The sequence below is a fragment of the Thalia democratica genome, chromosome 8 (genome assembly GCF_965202585.1).
Source record: "Thalia democratica chromosome 8, ktThaDemo2.hap1.1, whole genome shotgun sequence".
Lineage (NCBI taxonomy): Eukaryota > Metazoa > Chordata > Thaliacea > Salpida > Salpidae > Thalia > Thalia democratica.
In genome coordinates, this window is record NC_139172.1 from 14,211,374 (window position 1) to 14,228,734 (window position 17,361).

Consider the following 17,361-nt stretch of genomic DNA (forward strand, 5'->3'; position numbering starts at 1 on the left):
TTAATAAAGAGAAAACTAAAAACTATTTAATTATATGTTATTTGCAAATGCTAGCTTAGTAGAATAAATAAACAAAAATATAATCTTAATTATACAGCTAGATATTCTTTTAAAATGTAGAAAACTAAACGTAGCTGTTAAACAGACTGAAGTTTCGATTTAAAGCTGGAAGTATAGGAATAGTTGTCAAGCTAATTTTTTAAATTTAATTTAAATATTTATTCGATTATTAAGTTGTAAAGCATTATTGTCATTAAACTTGTTATGTCTTAACAGACTTATTCAGGTTCAAAGGTAAAAATATTTTTAAGTTAAACTGATCAAATCATACAAACTAAGGTGGGTGTTAGAAAAGCACAGCGACATTTTAGCACAGGTCGTCAATTTAGCACGGATGTGTCACTTTTACACGGCGTCACTTTAACACGGAGGTCACTTTTGCACGGCGTCACTTTAGCACGGTGAGTTTACTTAGCACAGTGTGTCATTTTTGCACGATAGGTTCTTTCTGCACGGCGTCACTTTAGCACGTGCGTCACTTTAGCACTTTTGGTCATTTTTGTTTGGTGGGTAATTATTGCAAAGCTTAATTTTTGCAAGGAGTGTCATTATAGAACAGTTGATCAATTTTGCACGGAGCGTTATTTTTCACGAACTAAAGCTTTTCAAAATGCTGTTTAAGATAAGAGGATTTATATAATTTCTTATTTAACTGATTGAAACGTAAATGTTAATACTTTAAACTTGTAGGAAGTTTAAGCTTGAATTAAAACTTTTTTTGAATTTTTCTATGAGTTTTATACGGAAATCTAAAACTTTGTAGGAGTTTGAGCATTCTTTTTAACACTATTTAATATATATACAGTTTATTGAACGATGAAAATATTTTGTCTTAAACCTGGTGCACGAAGAACCTTTGGGTTATCGAGTCGTACATCATGGATACCTTTTAATGTCTTGTCCAGGACAGTAAATAAATGTTAAAGTTTGTTGCTTAACAATCATACACATTTTACACAAATTAAAAATACATAATATAATGAAGATGATAACTAATCAATATGATAATATATTTAAAAAAGTTAAAAAAACACTGCGATTTTTTTAAAGTTCGTAAAAAACTCAATAATACAAAGTAGAAAAACTTTTTTACAAACAACTTTAAATTTTAAAGACTTTTAGTGTACTTATTATTTACTGAATTGTTATTAATGTAAACATTTTTTTGTTCTTTATACCATATGGTATTATGATATTTGCAACGTTTTAAAGCTTAAATTTTTATTTTTTAGACTAGAAAGTTTAGTAAAATTAAGAAAAGCCTTCAAGTATTAACAATATTGTTAGAGTGAAGCTCACTATGTTTTTAATTGTGTATGAAGGTCCAAACCGGTCACAAATAAAAAGGTAAAATAACAAGTATATTTTACTTTAAAACATAAAATGAAAATTAAGTTAAAGAGGTATTGTGAAACAAACATACCTTATAGCAGGGTTTCCCAAAGTGGGCGAAATCGCCCCCCTGGGGGCGATTTTAGTATTTTGGGGGGCGATAATTAGTAAGGGGGCGAAAGGGTGGGCGATAACTAGTAAGGGGGCGAAAAGGGGGCGATTTTAAAATTTTGGGTTGTCATAAGATTTTTACTTTTTTTCTTGCTATTTTACTATTTTTAGCTTGCTATTAATTATTCGACTCTGAGGTAAAACTTAAACAAAAAAGTTTATTTTATTTATGAAAAAAAAAGAAAAAAAATCTTGTGCTTATGACTCCTACTTTATAGTAAATATTATATTTTCATTTATATATTTCCATATTTAACAATTACATATATCATAGACGATTGGAATCCCTCTCACTATTTTATAACCTGACATATATGTTATTTGGGGTAATAAATTGTTTGTAAAAATCTATGTTATTTTTTACTAACTATCACCTCATGATATTTCCAGCTGCTTTTTGAAAATTCACTAAGTTAGACTAAGAAATAAAACTATACAGGGTTGCCAATTTACCTAGAAACCTGGAAAAACCTAGAACTTGACAATTTAAGCAAAAAAAAACCTGGAAAAAATCTGGAGTTTTTAACAATTTTAACATATTAAGTAGTAAAATTTAAATTTGACACATAAAAGCTATCCTATAGATAAAAGTATGAATCCCTTCGAGGCAAATACTTTTGAAGTATACGACTTACAGGAAACCTTCTCAGACTTACAAACTAACCTTGAACTTAAAGTAAATTCTTCCAAAAAACGATATGAAAGCTTTTGGACTCAACAAAAACTAAGGCAAAAGTATCCAATCATTTTAGAGGAATTTAGATTGTTGTTTATAGTTTTTCCTTCTAGCTATGTTGTTGAGAAAGCTTTTAGTTCAGTTATCAACATCTTGAGCAAAAGGTCTATTCTAGATATTTATAAAGGAGGTGACTTAAGGCTCTATTCTACTTATTAAGAATCAGATTAGAAAAACTTGCAAGCAGTCATATTCCTCATCCTTCACATTATATTAGACTTCAGTAGCAGACATTATTTTATGAAAGTTTTTTAATTTTATTTGATCTTTTGAATTATTTCTTATTTAACCTGGTTTGTATTGTATTTAAGTAGTCTTTTTATAATAACAACTTTATTAAGCTATTTATTCTACAACAGGTTTGCATAATGCCTAATAAATATTGTTTACGGTAGACTTCCTCTTGAGTTCGCACTTTTTACAAGTGCAAATTTATATTTTCTTAAATTTAACTAAAGTAAAGTCTATCACTAACTAAATATTAATAAAACAAAATATATATAATATTTAATAGCTTATATAGATCTTTTTTTTTTAATGAAAGTTTGTTTTATGTTTCAGTAGATTTCATGTTTATTCATAACATCATTGCGTATAACATATTGAAATTTGTCATTTTGTAAAATAAAATATGGTAATAAGTTTCTTAGATTTTTTTCAAAGTGCGAACTCAAGCGGTTTATTAAATGGTTTATGTTTTAAAGATTTTAATAGTTTTATTTTGACCTGGTTAATTTTGTAGTTGATGTTCGTTGTTCTACATTACACTAAAAGTTTTTATAGCATACTGATTAAAATATTTGTTTGAAAAACCTTTATTTGACAGGTTTTTGTTATTACTAGTTTAATCTGTGTACAACTTATATCACTATAAAACTATTATCTGATTGTAATATTTTGACAACCATTAAAGTTTTTATTTCTAAAAAGATTTTTTTGGTTTTAAAAGAGTATAAATTTGAGGTTTCTATTTGAAATGACTTCTACTTTTTCATTTAAAAGTTTCTTAAACACAATTTTATTTTCTAACTTGATTTATTATTGTTCAAAAGTTTATTATAATATAAGGAGTTTTAAATTATTAATACAAGCTTTTTGTATTAATAAAACTTTTTGTTTTATCTGAATTCAATATATATTAGCAATTAGAATATACTTAGTTTATTTTAATACTTCAACACTAGCTTTTAGTTTTTCACTATTTTCCTCTGTTAAATTATTGTAGGCTAATAGCTAGAAAAAAAAACTTTTTAAACAGAATTAAATAAGCCATCAAAAAGACTGCTACAGTTACAAAACAAAACTTAAACCTAGTTAAAAGTTTTTTTTAATTGATTACTTTCTGTTCACAGAATTAACTGTAAAACATTGGATTTTTTTTTCGAATTTAAATAAAGAAAAAAAATTGTTAGAATTAAGGTTTAGTTCCCTTAAGATTATTCCAAGTCAAATGCTATTTCATGGTATTCTACTACAAAACAAATAGTTTAAAAAATTAGAAATTAAATTTTTAACTTTACAACTAACTTGCTTACAATATATCTTAGCATTGAAATTAGTAAATTTACTGCATTAACTGAAGCTGTTGATGAAACCACTTTTCATGTGAGATAATCAACCAGTCGGTCAAACTTCCTTTAACTAGATCAGAAATAATATTTTTATATATTTCATTATGTGTAAAATAAACTGTTAATTCTTTTATAGTTTTTTAATCTCTGGTATAGATACTTTAAAAAAGCCTATTTATAAAGTAATTTAAGTATTTTGTGCGGCTAAAATAATTTACTTAGTATTAACTTCTAACTGTCCGAAATTTGTTATATGAGATATTATTTTATATGTCAGGTTTAAGTTAAGATTTCAGGTAAGTAGTGACGGCTCAGATCCAGTCGCAGATCCAGTCGAATTTCGACCCGCTAAGTAAATTGAAAACTACTTGTGCAAAATAAATAAAATTTAGTTTTTGATATCTAATATTTTGATATACGCTTTTATTTCGTTTTCAGTTCACAAAAGTATTTCTTAGATCACAATAATACTAAATCATTTTATTACAATTTTGCTCGAGTTTTTTAATTTTCTTATTTGTAATTTTTCTAAATCATGCAGCCCGCAATTACATTTTCTAACGAGTTGAAAATAGAAAATATTTTTTAGTAAATATGAATTGCTGACTACAAAAGTTGTCCACCACTGACCTAAAAGTTTCAGTAGTTTCAGAACAGATCATATTTAAACAGGATTGATTACAGGTTACTCAAGGCTTTTTAATAATTAAGTATTTTAATACACTTTACTGGGCTTCTAAGAAAAAAACTGTAAATTATTTTCTTAAGCCCTGTAAACTACTTTTAACACAAAAGTGCGTGCTTAAGAAGTACAAGACTAGATTACATTTCGAACACAACTTTTTTTAGCTCAAAGGTTTGTACTCAAAAGAAAAACTACTTTTTAAAATCGTGGGGGGCGATTTTTTTTTCAAGTTACTGAAAAGGGGGCGATTTAGTAAATGAGTTTGGGAAACCCTGCCTTATAGACTGCATGATTTACCTAAAAACATAAATTGTCACAATTATTATTTTTATTACTCAAAGACTTTTATTTTTTCCTTTGCATTTAGTTTTTTGACTAGAAAGTACATCAAAAGTCTTTTTTTTTTTGCTAGGCGGTTCACAACTTGTCCGTGGCTACAGTTTGCTGACCCTGGCTTAGAGCTTGTGTCTTTTGAGGGAACTTTTTGTTATAAAATTAATTCGATTATTCTTTTCAAGTAAAGACCATGTTTTTTTCTACAAAATTATTACTTATTTCAATTTGTTTGATTTTAATTCGTTATTTTGAAATCAAGGTTCTGCCGGGTTTAGATTTTACAAGAAAATATTGGATTAAATAGTTCACAACTTTTAATTTTATTAACGTTTAATCTTATTATAAATTAATTAAATACTCATAAAAAATATTTTTTCATTTAACTTTTTGTTAAAACTATAAGAATTAGAAAATTATAAACATACTTTCATTTTAGAAATGATCTTAAATGAATTAAAAAAGACCCAATTCTTTAGTTAATAACACATTTAGGTGAAATTTTTTTAAACACAGTTTTTGATGACTTTAAAAGAACTTCTTGCTTTTAAAGTTTTTGATTTTAAAGTATTAAACACAATTTTTTGGATGTTACTATTTAAAAAAAACTTTTATTTTAATATAATGTGGAACATAATATTAAAGCTAAAAATTTAAATATTAACTGCTTTTACCATACAAAATAAATTTAATTTAAAAAAAATTAGCTTGATTTCAAGCTCGTTAAAATTTTTGACTTTGTAAATTTAAATTGAAACTCGTACATATTTGTATATAGCAGGGTTGCCGCTACAATGCCAAATATTTAGTGAATTTAAAAATGTAGATGTTTCAATTGCATCGTTTGAATTTTCATACAAGTCCCGGACAAGACGTTAAAAGGTATCCGTGGTGTGCGACTTGATAACCGAAAGGTTCTTTGTGCGCCAAGTCCTAGGACCAAATATTTTGAGCGTTTTTTATTTTTGTCTTTCAATAAACTATAACAATACTATTATTCGTGACAGTTTAACTACATAAGTATTAAAAAAGAAGAAGAAAAAAGTATTTTTTTGTTTATAACGGCCCTGATTTAAAAACAAACTTAGTTGTGGCAATAGGCTCTTAGCCGTATAAGAAACAAAACTAAAAAGCTTAGTTTCTAGAATTTGACTAAAAGGTAAAGGTGTAATATGCTTTTTGAAGTTTCTTGAAAAATTAAGGAGAAAAAAGTAGAGTTTTCAAAACAGCTAGATTATAAAAAACTTCATTTGTATAGGTTCCCTTTGTAAAAAGACCTAAGAAAAAATGGTAGAACTAATTTAAAAAAGTTTGAAAATTCTGATTTACAACAGCGTTTCTGAAGATCTACTGAGTAGATTTTTAGAATCACTTACATTAAGTATTGGATTTTATACCTAGCCAATCTAAATATTTAGGGATAACTAATGTCTTTATAGGTTGTTTACTTTTAAGTTTATAAAAATATCTTTTGTACATAATCTATTTGACTTACGAGGTTTTTCCGCATAACTTATAGTTACAGTTCTACGAAGAATAAAACACAGAGTTACTTTAAAGTCACATATGTTAGTTAATTATTTGTAACATAAGTATAAACATACACGAACTAAACAGTTTCTAGTTTTATACCATACCTGCTAGAACACTGTAAACTAAAAACTCCGTATGCTATTCCGTCATTAATTGAATGTACATTTGTTACCTATTTATCTTTTTTTAAAAGGCCAGTTTAAATATTTAACATTTGAATTAAAACATTTACTTTAAAAAAGTATCATAATTTCCTAAAACTTGTCTTTTATTTTTTAGCAGTACAGGATTTCCGCCAAATTTTACAATTACTTCAGGTATTTTAAATGATAGAAACAATTTCTAGCAACATTTCCATAGCTAGGATATTTATTTGAACTAGAATGTTAGCATTATCACGTCAAATAAAATATTTTTATATTGCAAACATTAATAAAAGTATAAACCTATAAATTTTACTAATTAAATACTAACAAACATAAAATTAGACTTATTGTTATTATGGCTTATTGTTTTGACACTGTTATATTTTCTTATCCAAGGTTCACAAATGTGCAAAAAGTCGCCCGTCGTCTGCTCAATGATTACATAAACACATATTTTGTTAAATAAAACGTCAAGTACTATTTTGTCACATTACAATAACTAATAAAGAAACATGTTATAAGGGAAACAGTCATTTGGTTATAGGAAAGCTTTTAGTAATTAATCTTTAACTTGACAAGTTTAGTAAATTCCTTATTTTGGCTCAAGGGATTAACTTACGTAATTTAAGTATATCGTTGTTCTCGATTATATTTTGCTTTTTTTTATAGATAATTTTATTAAATATTTTCATTTTATAACGATTAAATTTAAGATTTTATTTCTAGATAAAAAAAATAATGTCTTGCTTGTTGAACAAAAAACACTTAATTTAAATTAATTTTAATACTAACGAACAAAACTATCATGTTATAAAATATAATCACATATTAAGCAAAACTTATAAAACATAGTTATTGCTTTCGATTTAAATAAATATCCATTTTAGTTTTTAATGAAAATGAGTTCCTTCAATAGTTCTTACTTAACTGATTTGCAAAAAATTGCAAGTGTTTACTAATTCCTTTAAAGTTTTTAATGGCCAGTAAGGTAAAAAAAATATATAAGATTCAAAGACACATGAACTTTAGTATTTTCATGTTTAAAATGAATGTTTTAATCGATAATAACAATAAAATCACAAAATGCGTATTTTTATTTAAATTAACTAAAAACCTATTTTGTAGAGAAAATATTTTACAATCTATTTTGAAAAAATTAAACAATTTGAGAGTCACTATTGTATAATTCAAAGCAGATAACAAGTAAAAACAAAACTGATGATGATAAAATATAGATGAAAAAAGTGAGCAGTAAATAAGAAAATAATTGTAAATACACAAATTAAAAAAAGATCAAAAATTTATTACTTCTGTTGCTGAAGTACTCTAGTAAGCAGTAAATCTTCACCTGCATTAAGAACAAAAAAAGAATTACACTAAATTACTTTATAAAAATGAGTCTCTGTGTTTGATAAACTTTAACTTTGAAAAAAAATTTTTTTTTAATCATTTTTTATAGTTAATAATGTTTTCATAATTCCTTTTTTGGAAATATTATTTGAAAGCTGTTTTGGTGTTTTATACAAGTACCTTGGAGTTAAATATGAATTGATGTGTAGGACTAAACAACTTAATCTTTTAAAACTAAGGTATGTTAGCGTTTCTTGCACAACATTTAGAAGGTTTTACCTCCCAATTATAAACATAACCATTAATCAATGAAAATTCTTTCTTACACATCACATTTGTAGTACGTAAATTGGTAGACTTTTCCATTAAGTCTTGAATAGATTGTTTGTGGGAAATTAAAAATGTGTTAGAACATCCTCTGGTTTTGTACTCCGTATCAAACCTGTGGTCATGAATTCTATTTATTTTCAGTGGTGCCAACCATGCACCCAAAGAAACATCTTCACTTAAGTATAATTCAAAGTTCTTCCAATTTCTTGCAACAAAGTCCACTACTTTTTTTGAAATTATGTAACCACCTCCTCTGGCATAAGGCAAGTAGTAATCACAAATCTTCCAATTAAGTTCTTTCCAAGGACCTGTGTAATGCACAAAATTATTAACAGCTAGCATTATTTGAAAAAAACCTTGTGTAATCAAGTATTTAAATAGTTCTAAACTTCAAAGTGTTTTCAAAAGTAGTGTTTTATAAACGAACTCATGGCTAGATAAAATAAAACATTAATTATAAGAACTTGTTTAAATTACAAAACCAAAAACTATTATTTTCTACATACTTAACATTAATTATGCTATTTAAAAAGCTAACCTTTAGTTTTAACATTACCTCTTCCATAGAAAAACCCCTTATAAATCATTTCAGAAAAACCATCTAAGTGTTCAAGGTCTAATAAAACTTTTTTAACGCGAACAAAACTGTCATCATCAACTTTTAGAACAAATTCAAAACTGTTCATTAAGTTTACATTTTCAAGCATCATGGCAAGTTTTAAAGTGAGATTGTTGTAGCTGTCATGTAAATTTTCAAGTAGTAGTAAATCTTTATGTGTATTTTCTTCTTCTAATAACAAACGTTTATCATCATCAGATAAGCCTCCACTTCCAATAACAAACTTATAATCAATCTTATCTTTTAAGTTATCTACTTTTAAAGCATCATATATCCATGACTTTCTAACTGCATAACGTCTTTCAGTATTTTTAGGTCCAGTTACTATTAATATAAGTAAGTTAACAAAGCTTAATTTCTGTCTAGAATCAATTTCGTTCGGATTTTCATGAGTTTTGTGTTTTATTAAAGTTGATATTGTATAACTCTTTTTTAAACAGTACATAAAAGCAAGCAAAACCAAAAAAATCAAAATTTTATTAGTTTTGAGTCGCATTTAATTTTACACAAAAATTTTAATTTTAGACATCTGTATAAGGTACATTGTTTATTTTAGACTGAATGTTAAAAAAATAGCCAACACTAAAGTTTTAAGACTAAAAATAATTAAAACTTAACAAAAGTTTTATTTCAGTTTGTTTTTATGTTTTAGTAGATTCTTCAGTATTAAGTATACTAGTTTATTAAACATATTTTGCGTTATGACAATGCATAACAACTCTCAAAAGTTATTTTTTATATTTCTTTACTATCCAATCAGCATCTTCTATTGAGCGTTGTATTATCTGTTTAACTCTTTCTTTGTCTGTTTCATCTCTATGACTTTTAAACTCCTGTCTCACCATATTTTTGTAGTGATTGCAAGCAGCTCTTGGTAGCATTTCACAACTTTTCATCAAATATTTGTATAACTTAATTGGTGTATCTACTGGTGTCTTAGATAACATATCTAGTAAAAATAATACAGAATGTTAGCTTATCTTTAACCATATAAATGTTATATGAATTTCATTTGGTCATTAATAAAAATTACTAAGAACATTGAAATGCAGGCATTAAACCATTTAAGTAAAATAATCTAAATCTTTACTAATTATGTCTTTATAAAATCAAATTTATTTTTATAATTATTTAACCTTTTTAAGGAGCAGCTAAAATAAAAAGTATTATTTTACACTTTAAATTCATGCATTGAAACAAAACAAAAACACAGAAATGCCAATAAAAATATTAAGTTAAGGCAGAAAAATTAAACACAAATAGTACAAGTTAGTAATTTGGAAAACTTATTACGCAGCAGCTTGAACTGGTCTGATGCACTGCTTCAAAAAGTTTGAAAAGCTTAAACAAGATCCTCCAACAGCTTTAAAAGATGCGTATCCAAACAACAAAGCAATTACATTTTGAACAACCAACTTTGTAACCATGCCACCAACAGTTGGCTGTAGAAGTGTCAAGTATGTAACTAAAAAGTGGCTTAATGGTACTAAGCTGTAAACAATGTAACTTCTACTTCTCCACAACTTGAAAGAAATAACGGTCCAAAATATGTTGTTGAAAACTACTGTGTTTGTAATCCACGCAGAAATTAAAAAATAGTTGGACACATGACCCTGTATTCCAACAGTTGCTGTGCCACTTAAATGCATCAAAACATTGTCAAATGATACAAACGCATTCATAAAACCAAATCCAAACCCTAATACATAAGGAAGTTTGTTACCTGATATTGATTCAGATTCTGCATCTGATAGAACTTCTTTAAAACCTTTTGCAGCCCTTTGAAAAAGCTTGTATAGTGTAAAACGCGCAATTTCTTGGAAAATAACACTAAATGCTAAAACAAAGGCAAGATGTTCTTTTAGTGGTGAAACTATTTGCCACACTAGAGCTGAAAGCAGAAGTGAAAAGAGCCAGAGAAAGCATCCAACAACAAATAAGATTATTCTGACTGGACACTTGGAAATGGTAAAAACAAATAAGGCAGCTGAAGGCCCAAATGCAATCATCAAAAGTCCAAAAAACAACAGTAAACCCATTTTTTTGAAAATATCTGTAAATAACTGTTTTTGTAAAAACTATAAACATAAAAAACTTTGTTAATATAGTCTTAATTAGTAGCAAACTAAACATTTAAGTTCAAAAGTTAAATCTTTACCATACCATACTATTAAAATTTAAGCAAACAATTTCTTTTTCTCAATGTTAGTATTTTGTTTAGTTAAATTTAGCAACTTAAAATCAAAAATATTTAGTAATAAATATATAAAATATATCTACCACAGATGTTTTTGTGTCAAAACTTTATTCCAACTAACTGCGTTTCACTGCTCTCAAATAAATTTAAGAACAGATCTACGGAATCTATAAAATATTAACACACATTAGCTTATCAGAATCTCCAGGATTTAACGCCTTTTAACGTTATATCTTAAAATATATCTACAAATATTTAAATAAGTTCCTTTGCATTTAAAGTATACATTTTAATGAGAAACCAACTAAAGCGTAAAGCAAATAAATCTCATTAGTAAAAATGTTTTTTATTTTGATAAATAAACTTGGTATTTAGTTTACCAACAAAAATACGATGATAAAGATAATATTTTGGAGTTTTTACCATAGAGGTCTTTATTAACAATTTTTCAAATCATAAAAAATTTGCTATCTATTTTCAATAGTTTAAAAAAAAAAATTATATTTAAAAGTATTAATATTATTTATTAACAAGCTTGTATTAAATATTCTTGGTAGATATTGTAAATAAGGCATTTACGCTGATGTCTATTAATTTCAATAACTTGAACTTAATGCGCGCTTAAATTTAGGCAATATGAAACATAGAATCTTGTGTTTTCTATTTTGTTTTATTTTTTCTTAGTAAAGATAAGCACTCACTGGGTTTATTAACAAAAACTAATATTGAACAACCTGAAATCAGTTCAAATACCTATAAATAAGTAGTTTGTGAGCCAAAGTTAACATAGTTTGAAGAAAAAACTAGCCAGAGTTATTAATTAATCCCAAATCATTTAACTAGTGTGCATTGTGCAAAAAAAGCTTAGAGATATTTAAGTATATGCATATTCAGTCTTGTTCGTTTTTCATTAATTCTTTAATTGTTATAAACTAATCTTTATGTCATGAGACTAAAGACAAAGTCTTTAAAAGCATTTTTTACTAGCAAAAAAGTTCAACTAAATTATCTGCTATAGAAAAATTATCAGTGATCTACAGTGAATTATTTTTCAATAATTCTAAGTGGAAACTTTTTAAAAGATGTTGAGAACAACTGCTTTTGGTTTTTATTTATACTTGTACTTTATTATTAGATCATGAATGTAAATAGTTGCTCTCACACTTAATGTTTATAAATAAAGCTTTGAAATACTTTATTTATACTAAAGTAGAGCAGAACACAAGGCAGGAGACCTCATCAAAATATTAAAATTGTTAACAAAAATAAAACAGTAGAAAATTATAAAGTAACAAAATATTTAAAAGTAAATGTTTTTAAGTTAATCTTATTTTATAGAATTTTTTTTAAGCTTCAAGATGCTTTTTATGGTTTTAAAAAATTGAATTACTTTTTGAGATATGACCAGTCAAAGTCGGGTCGCATAATAGGTTCCCTATAGGAAGGGAAAACTAAAACAGCAAAAAAAGACTATTTTGTTTAAAATCTATCTCCTCCTACATTTTTGAAGCAATCTTCTTCAAACTTTCACAGTCTAATCTTTATACAATAACAAAAAAAAACAGTATATGTGAATTTAAAAAAATTCAAGTAAAATTTCTTTTTTTTTGAAAAAAAAAAGATTTTTTGTAATTTTTTTGCTTCAAATTTCATTTTTTCAATTATCAAAATTTATAAGTAACATTTTTTTCTTATAATGTAAGGAATATTTCCTAAAAGTTTTAAGAAGATTGCTTAAAAAATGAAGGAGGAGATAGATTTATAGTAATTTTAAAATTTCTGAGAAAATTGAGCACCAAAAATTTGCTTGTATCGGAAACTTATTACAAAAAATAAAATATCAAAGTTAAATGATACTTTTGAATTCTATAAAAACTGGTTTATAGTTTGTAATTAAAGCTTTCATATAAAAGCCAAAGTTAATTTCTGTAAAAAAAAGTGTTATAAAAACTTATGCCATCAGACCACAATATAAAAAAAAAATTTGTTGTATATTTAAAAATTTTGGTAGAATAAAAAATGAAGTAGATAGACTGTAGACTAATTTCCAACTTGAGAAATTTGACAAATAACTTGAATACTGCAGTCTACACATACATGTTTTTTAAAATAGATTTCAAAAACTAAACGGTAACATTAAGGGCATAGAGTAATAACTTTTATATTATTTTATAGAGTTTTAAATAAGCTAACAAGTTGCTTTTTACAGATTTTTAAAACTCAATATAATTTTTTGAGATATAGCTGGTAGAAGCTGGAAACTATACTAGGTACCTTACAGGAGGTGCAAACTAAACCAGCAAATAACTAGAAATCATTAAAAATCTATATTCTCCTTTGTTTTTTGAGATAAATATCTCAAACTTTTAGGCCATATCGCAAGGAACATTTCCAAAAAGTTAGAGGTATTTAATTAAAAAAATGTAGGAGAAGATAGATTTTTAGTAAAATAATCTTTTTTTGCTGTTTTAGTTTGCGCCTTCCATAAGGAAGCTATTGTTGCCTCTGTTATTTTAAGTTTTGAAATCGGTAATAAGCATCTTGTAGCTTAGTTAAAAATCTATAAAATAAGATCAAATTGAAATAAGTAATTTCCCCCTATGCCCTTAAATTCTGTAGAAAGTTAATTATAATTCATAATTCACAGGAATCACAATACACTTTTTTTGAGAAATTTCTTCCAGATTTTTAGAATTTCTTCCAAGTTTTTAAAAGTACACATTTTTGGGTGTATTTTTAGTTTAAAGCTAGGTTTAAGGTTAAAAACTGTGATGAGTAATATAACAACATTGATAAAATACTATAAAGCTAATTTAATTGTTTTTTTTTTTAATCAAAAAAATATTTGATGATGACAAAAATATTTTATCTGTACTATTATTGTTCATATAATGGACCTAGGCATCAAAACCTTGGCCACTCAAACAGAAAGACACATAAAAAAATTAATCAAAAATAAAAATAACAAAAAAATTTCATTTGGTTTAAAACAAAGATAAAAATATACTTTAATACAATACATATAAAACTTATATACCAACATAAAAAGCAAAATTTTTAACTACAAACTTACATTTATTTACGCTTTGATGTAAAACAATCAACATGAAATATTGAAATGCATTGACTAACAACAAAAATAAAAACCTAAAGCCCCAAGCACGTTAACAATAGACTGGCCAGAAAATCAATTATTTAACATATTAAAAAAAGACTCATCATTAATCATTAAAAAAGGCAAGGCACTGCTTTAAAAAATGAATTACGGACTAAGCTAAATATCAAAATTAAATCAATGGTTATTATAAACTACTTATTAATTTTAGCAACAAACATTTTATTTAAATCAAACTTTTTTAATTTTAATCAAAATTTTCAACTTTTTTGCAAGAAACTAATTCATTTGCAAAGTTTGTTCCATATTTCAACTGAACATTAAAAGAAGAACTATGCTAAGCTTTATTATTGAAATAAGGCATGTAAATTTTTTGCTATTTCCTCTCAGTAATTAGTTCTAGGTTCAAATATTGATTGTATATTAATTGTAATTTCACCTTTAACTAGTTTAAAAAAGTAATGAGGTCAAATTAGAGTCTTTTGTACTCTAAAGATTTAATACTAAGTTTTGTTAGTCTATCAAAGCAAGAAGTACAATTAATATTCCAGTCGTTTAAGATTAATCTGGTATATTTTCTTTGAACAGATTCTTAAGATTACTATATTTTTTTAAGTATGGAGACCAGATTGATGAGTTATATTCCAACTTAGGACAAATGTATTTGAGAAACATCTTTTTAAGGATGTATATACCCGTAGACTTTGAAAACTTGAAAAGATGTAGCTGATGCAATTTGGTAAAGGCAATTATTATGGTGCCTCCATTTTAAATTTTCAGCAACAAAAGTTCCAAGATCTTTAAACATTTTAGTTGAAGATAAATTTGTATTGTTTATTTTAAAGTCAAAAGTAGAGATAGCAATTTTTTTTAGAATATCTAGAAGTTGAAATTTACTAGGGTTTAAGTTTAATTTTCTTTCCTTTAACCAGTGGTAGATATGGTATACTTTTTGTGTCAAATAAAAATTCTAATACTTAACATGTAAAAATTGTTAAAAACTCTAGTTTTTTCCAATTTCTAGCTATTTTTTGTTTAAAATTCCAGTTTTTTCAAAATTTCTCAAATTACTAGTCTTTTAGACTAAATTGTCAAATTCCAGGATTCCAGGTTTTTTGGCAACTGTTTTATTTTTGCAAAAAAAAAGGTTTAATTGAGCTTACAATGTCATAATTATTTAACAATTTATGAAGAAAACACTGAAAAACTAATTTAACTAGTAAATAATTACTATAAAAGATTTATCTAAACCATTGATAGACTTTTTTAATAATGTAACATGTTTTAAATTAAACAATTTAAAGTTCTCGACTTAAATACCTTTAAGGAGATTTATATCCAATATTTATTTTAACAGTTTATTACTAACAAAACAATGTTTCACTCCTATACTTGCATATAGGAGATCCTCAGTTGTTCTAAATAGGTCTGAAATACCTATTTACCTTTTCAGACCTACTTACAACAACTGAGGATCTCCTATATGCAAGTATAGGAGTGAAACATTGTTTTGTAAGTAATAAACTGTTAAAATAAATATTGGACTTTTTTTAATGAGTAGTCTGTGCATATGCATCCAAATTAGCACTTGTAAGATAGTTTTTTTTACATTTCAGCTCAACTCTACTCTAAAATAGTTGATACAATTACAGAATTTGATTTTTTTTTTTGAAAAACAAAAACATAGAATATTTTCAAGTAATTTATGCAATTGAATATGGAGAACATAAATTTTAATTAAACTTTTTTAGTATATGTCTCAACCACTGATTTTTGATCTTGCAAGGTTTAACTCAGAGAATCAACTTAGTCAAATTTTAAAAATTGATATTTATTTTTGCAATAATGTGATAAAAATTCATATTTTTCTTAAAAATTAAATTAATTTTTTTTTCATATTTTAATTTTAAGACAAAAATTATTTTAGTTTAAATAAATTTGTTGTAACTCACATTCTGATTATTTTTTTTTCCTTTTATCAATTTTTTATCTAGGAAATGGCCAAGGCAAATGATAGTGTAATATACATCATTTTACTTTGGGGCCAAATTGTAAAAGATATTAACATTATTTATAAAATAAACATTTAAGAGTTTAAATAACATGCAAAATAAGGGAAAATAAAAATTAAATAAAAAAAAATATTGTTTTTGGTTCTAAGGCAATAATAATGAAAAAACAAAAAAAAAACAATTTTGGAGGGACCCCATGAAATAATTCCAACCCTAAACCAAAATTTTTTTTTCAAATTAAAGACAAAGGTGCGTTCTTTAAAATAAAAAATTTTTTTAGATAGTTTTAAAGATAAGGAAAATAATTGATATTAAAGTTTTATGTTTTTTGAAAAATTGATAAATTTGCCTATGAAATAAACTTTATGATCGTTTTAAAAGTGTATGTGTACATGAAGTTAGTTTCATAGTTGTTTGAATCATCAAATATAAACATGTATTTAGCATTCACAAAATAATTATAGGAGAAATATGGCAACTAAAGGGTACCCGCAGTCTGTTTTTAGTTTTAGTCAGTAATACACTGCGCTTTTAGTTGAAAAACTGCAAGCTAGAGAAAGGTGCTCAAAATTCAAATAATTAGAAACTAACAAAAAAACAGAAATAAGAAACAAATAGCTATACACAAGAGTTTTAAATATTGTGTTTAGTTTTTACTAATTTTTTATCTGTTATGGTGATGTTTACTATTACTAATATTATAGTAATATTACTATAATTCATGAGTAAGTGTTCTAAATTATCACTTACATACACAAAACTGTTTCAAATTCGAAATAAGATACAATTAAATAATTTTTTGTATATGTGTCAACCACTAGGTTTTAATTTGCAGTTTGGTAATTACCAAGAATGATATTTCATCAATATCAATCTGAAATTGTATTATATTCAATGTGTTTTTCAAGCATGATTTTAGGCAAAGTAAAAAACAAAATTAAACATATTCATCTTAAACCAATAAAACATAAATGTTTAATGGCTTTTAATTTACAGTATTAAATGATTATTTCAATACAAGAATTTATGTAGACTATCAATATTAAGCTTAAATCATAATACATTTGATGTCTTATATAATCATAATTTTTGGATAAAAATTTATCTTTTGTAACTACATGAATAAAATTAATCTATATATCATAAACTAATAAACTAAAATATTTAATTG

At 25.6% G+C, this 17,361-nt stretch overlaps 2 protein-coding genes across 2 annotated transcripts; both read right to left on the bottom strand.

Moving 5' to 3' along the window:
* Positions 1–7,405: 7,405 nt before the first annotated feature.
* On the bottom strand, positions 7,406–9,597 carry LOC145843360 (beta-1,3-galactosyltransferase 6-like). Its single transcript, XM_082950826.1, has 2 exons — positions 8,786–9,597; positions 7,406–8,555 (listed from the first exon to the last, which is right to left on the bottom strand). Exons 1-2 carry the CDS (start codon positions 9,360–9,362, stop codon positions 8,152–8,154), a joined length of 981 nt encoding a protein of 326 aa, XP_082806952.1. The 5' UTR covers positions 9,363–9,597; the 3' UTR covers positions 7,406–8,151.
* Positions 9,598–9,814: 217 nt separating this feature from the next.
* On the bottom strand, positions 9,815–10,914 carry LOC145843361 (gamma-secretase subunit Aph-1-like). The gene has a single exon (XM_082950827.1). It carries the CDS (start codon positions 10,903–10,905, stop codon positions 10,156–10,158), a length of 750 nt encoding a protein of 249 aa, XP_082806953.1. The 5' UTR covers positions 10,906–10,914; the 3' UTR covers positions 9,815–10,155.
* Positions 10,915–17,361: the final 6,447 nt, after the last annotated feature.

Coding starts and splice junctions, on each gene's coding strand:
- LOC145843360 (XM_082950826.1), bottom strand. CDS start 9,362: ATGCGACTCAAAACTAATAAAATTTTGATTTTTTTGGTTTTGCTTGCT. Junction 8,556..8,785: donor AGGTAATGTTAAAACTAAAG/GTTAGCTTTTTA, acceptor TGCATTACACAG/GTCCTTGGAAAGAACTTAAT.
- LOC145843361 (XM_082950827.1), bottom strand. CDS start 10,905: ATGGGTTTACTGTTGTTTTTTGGACTTTTGATGATTGCATTTGGGCCT.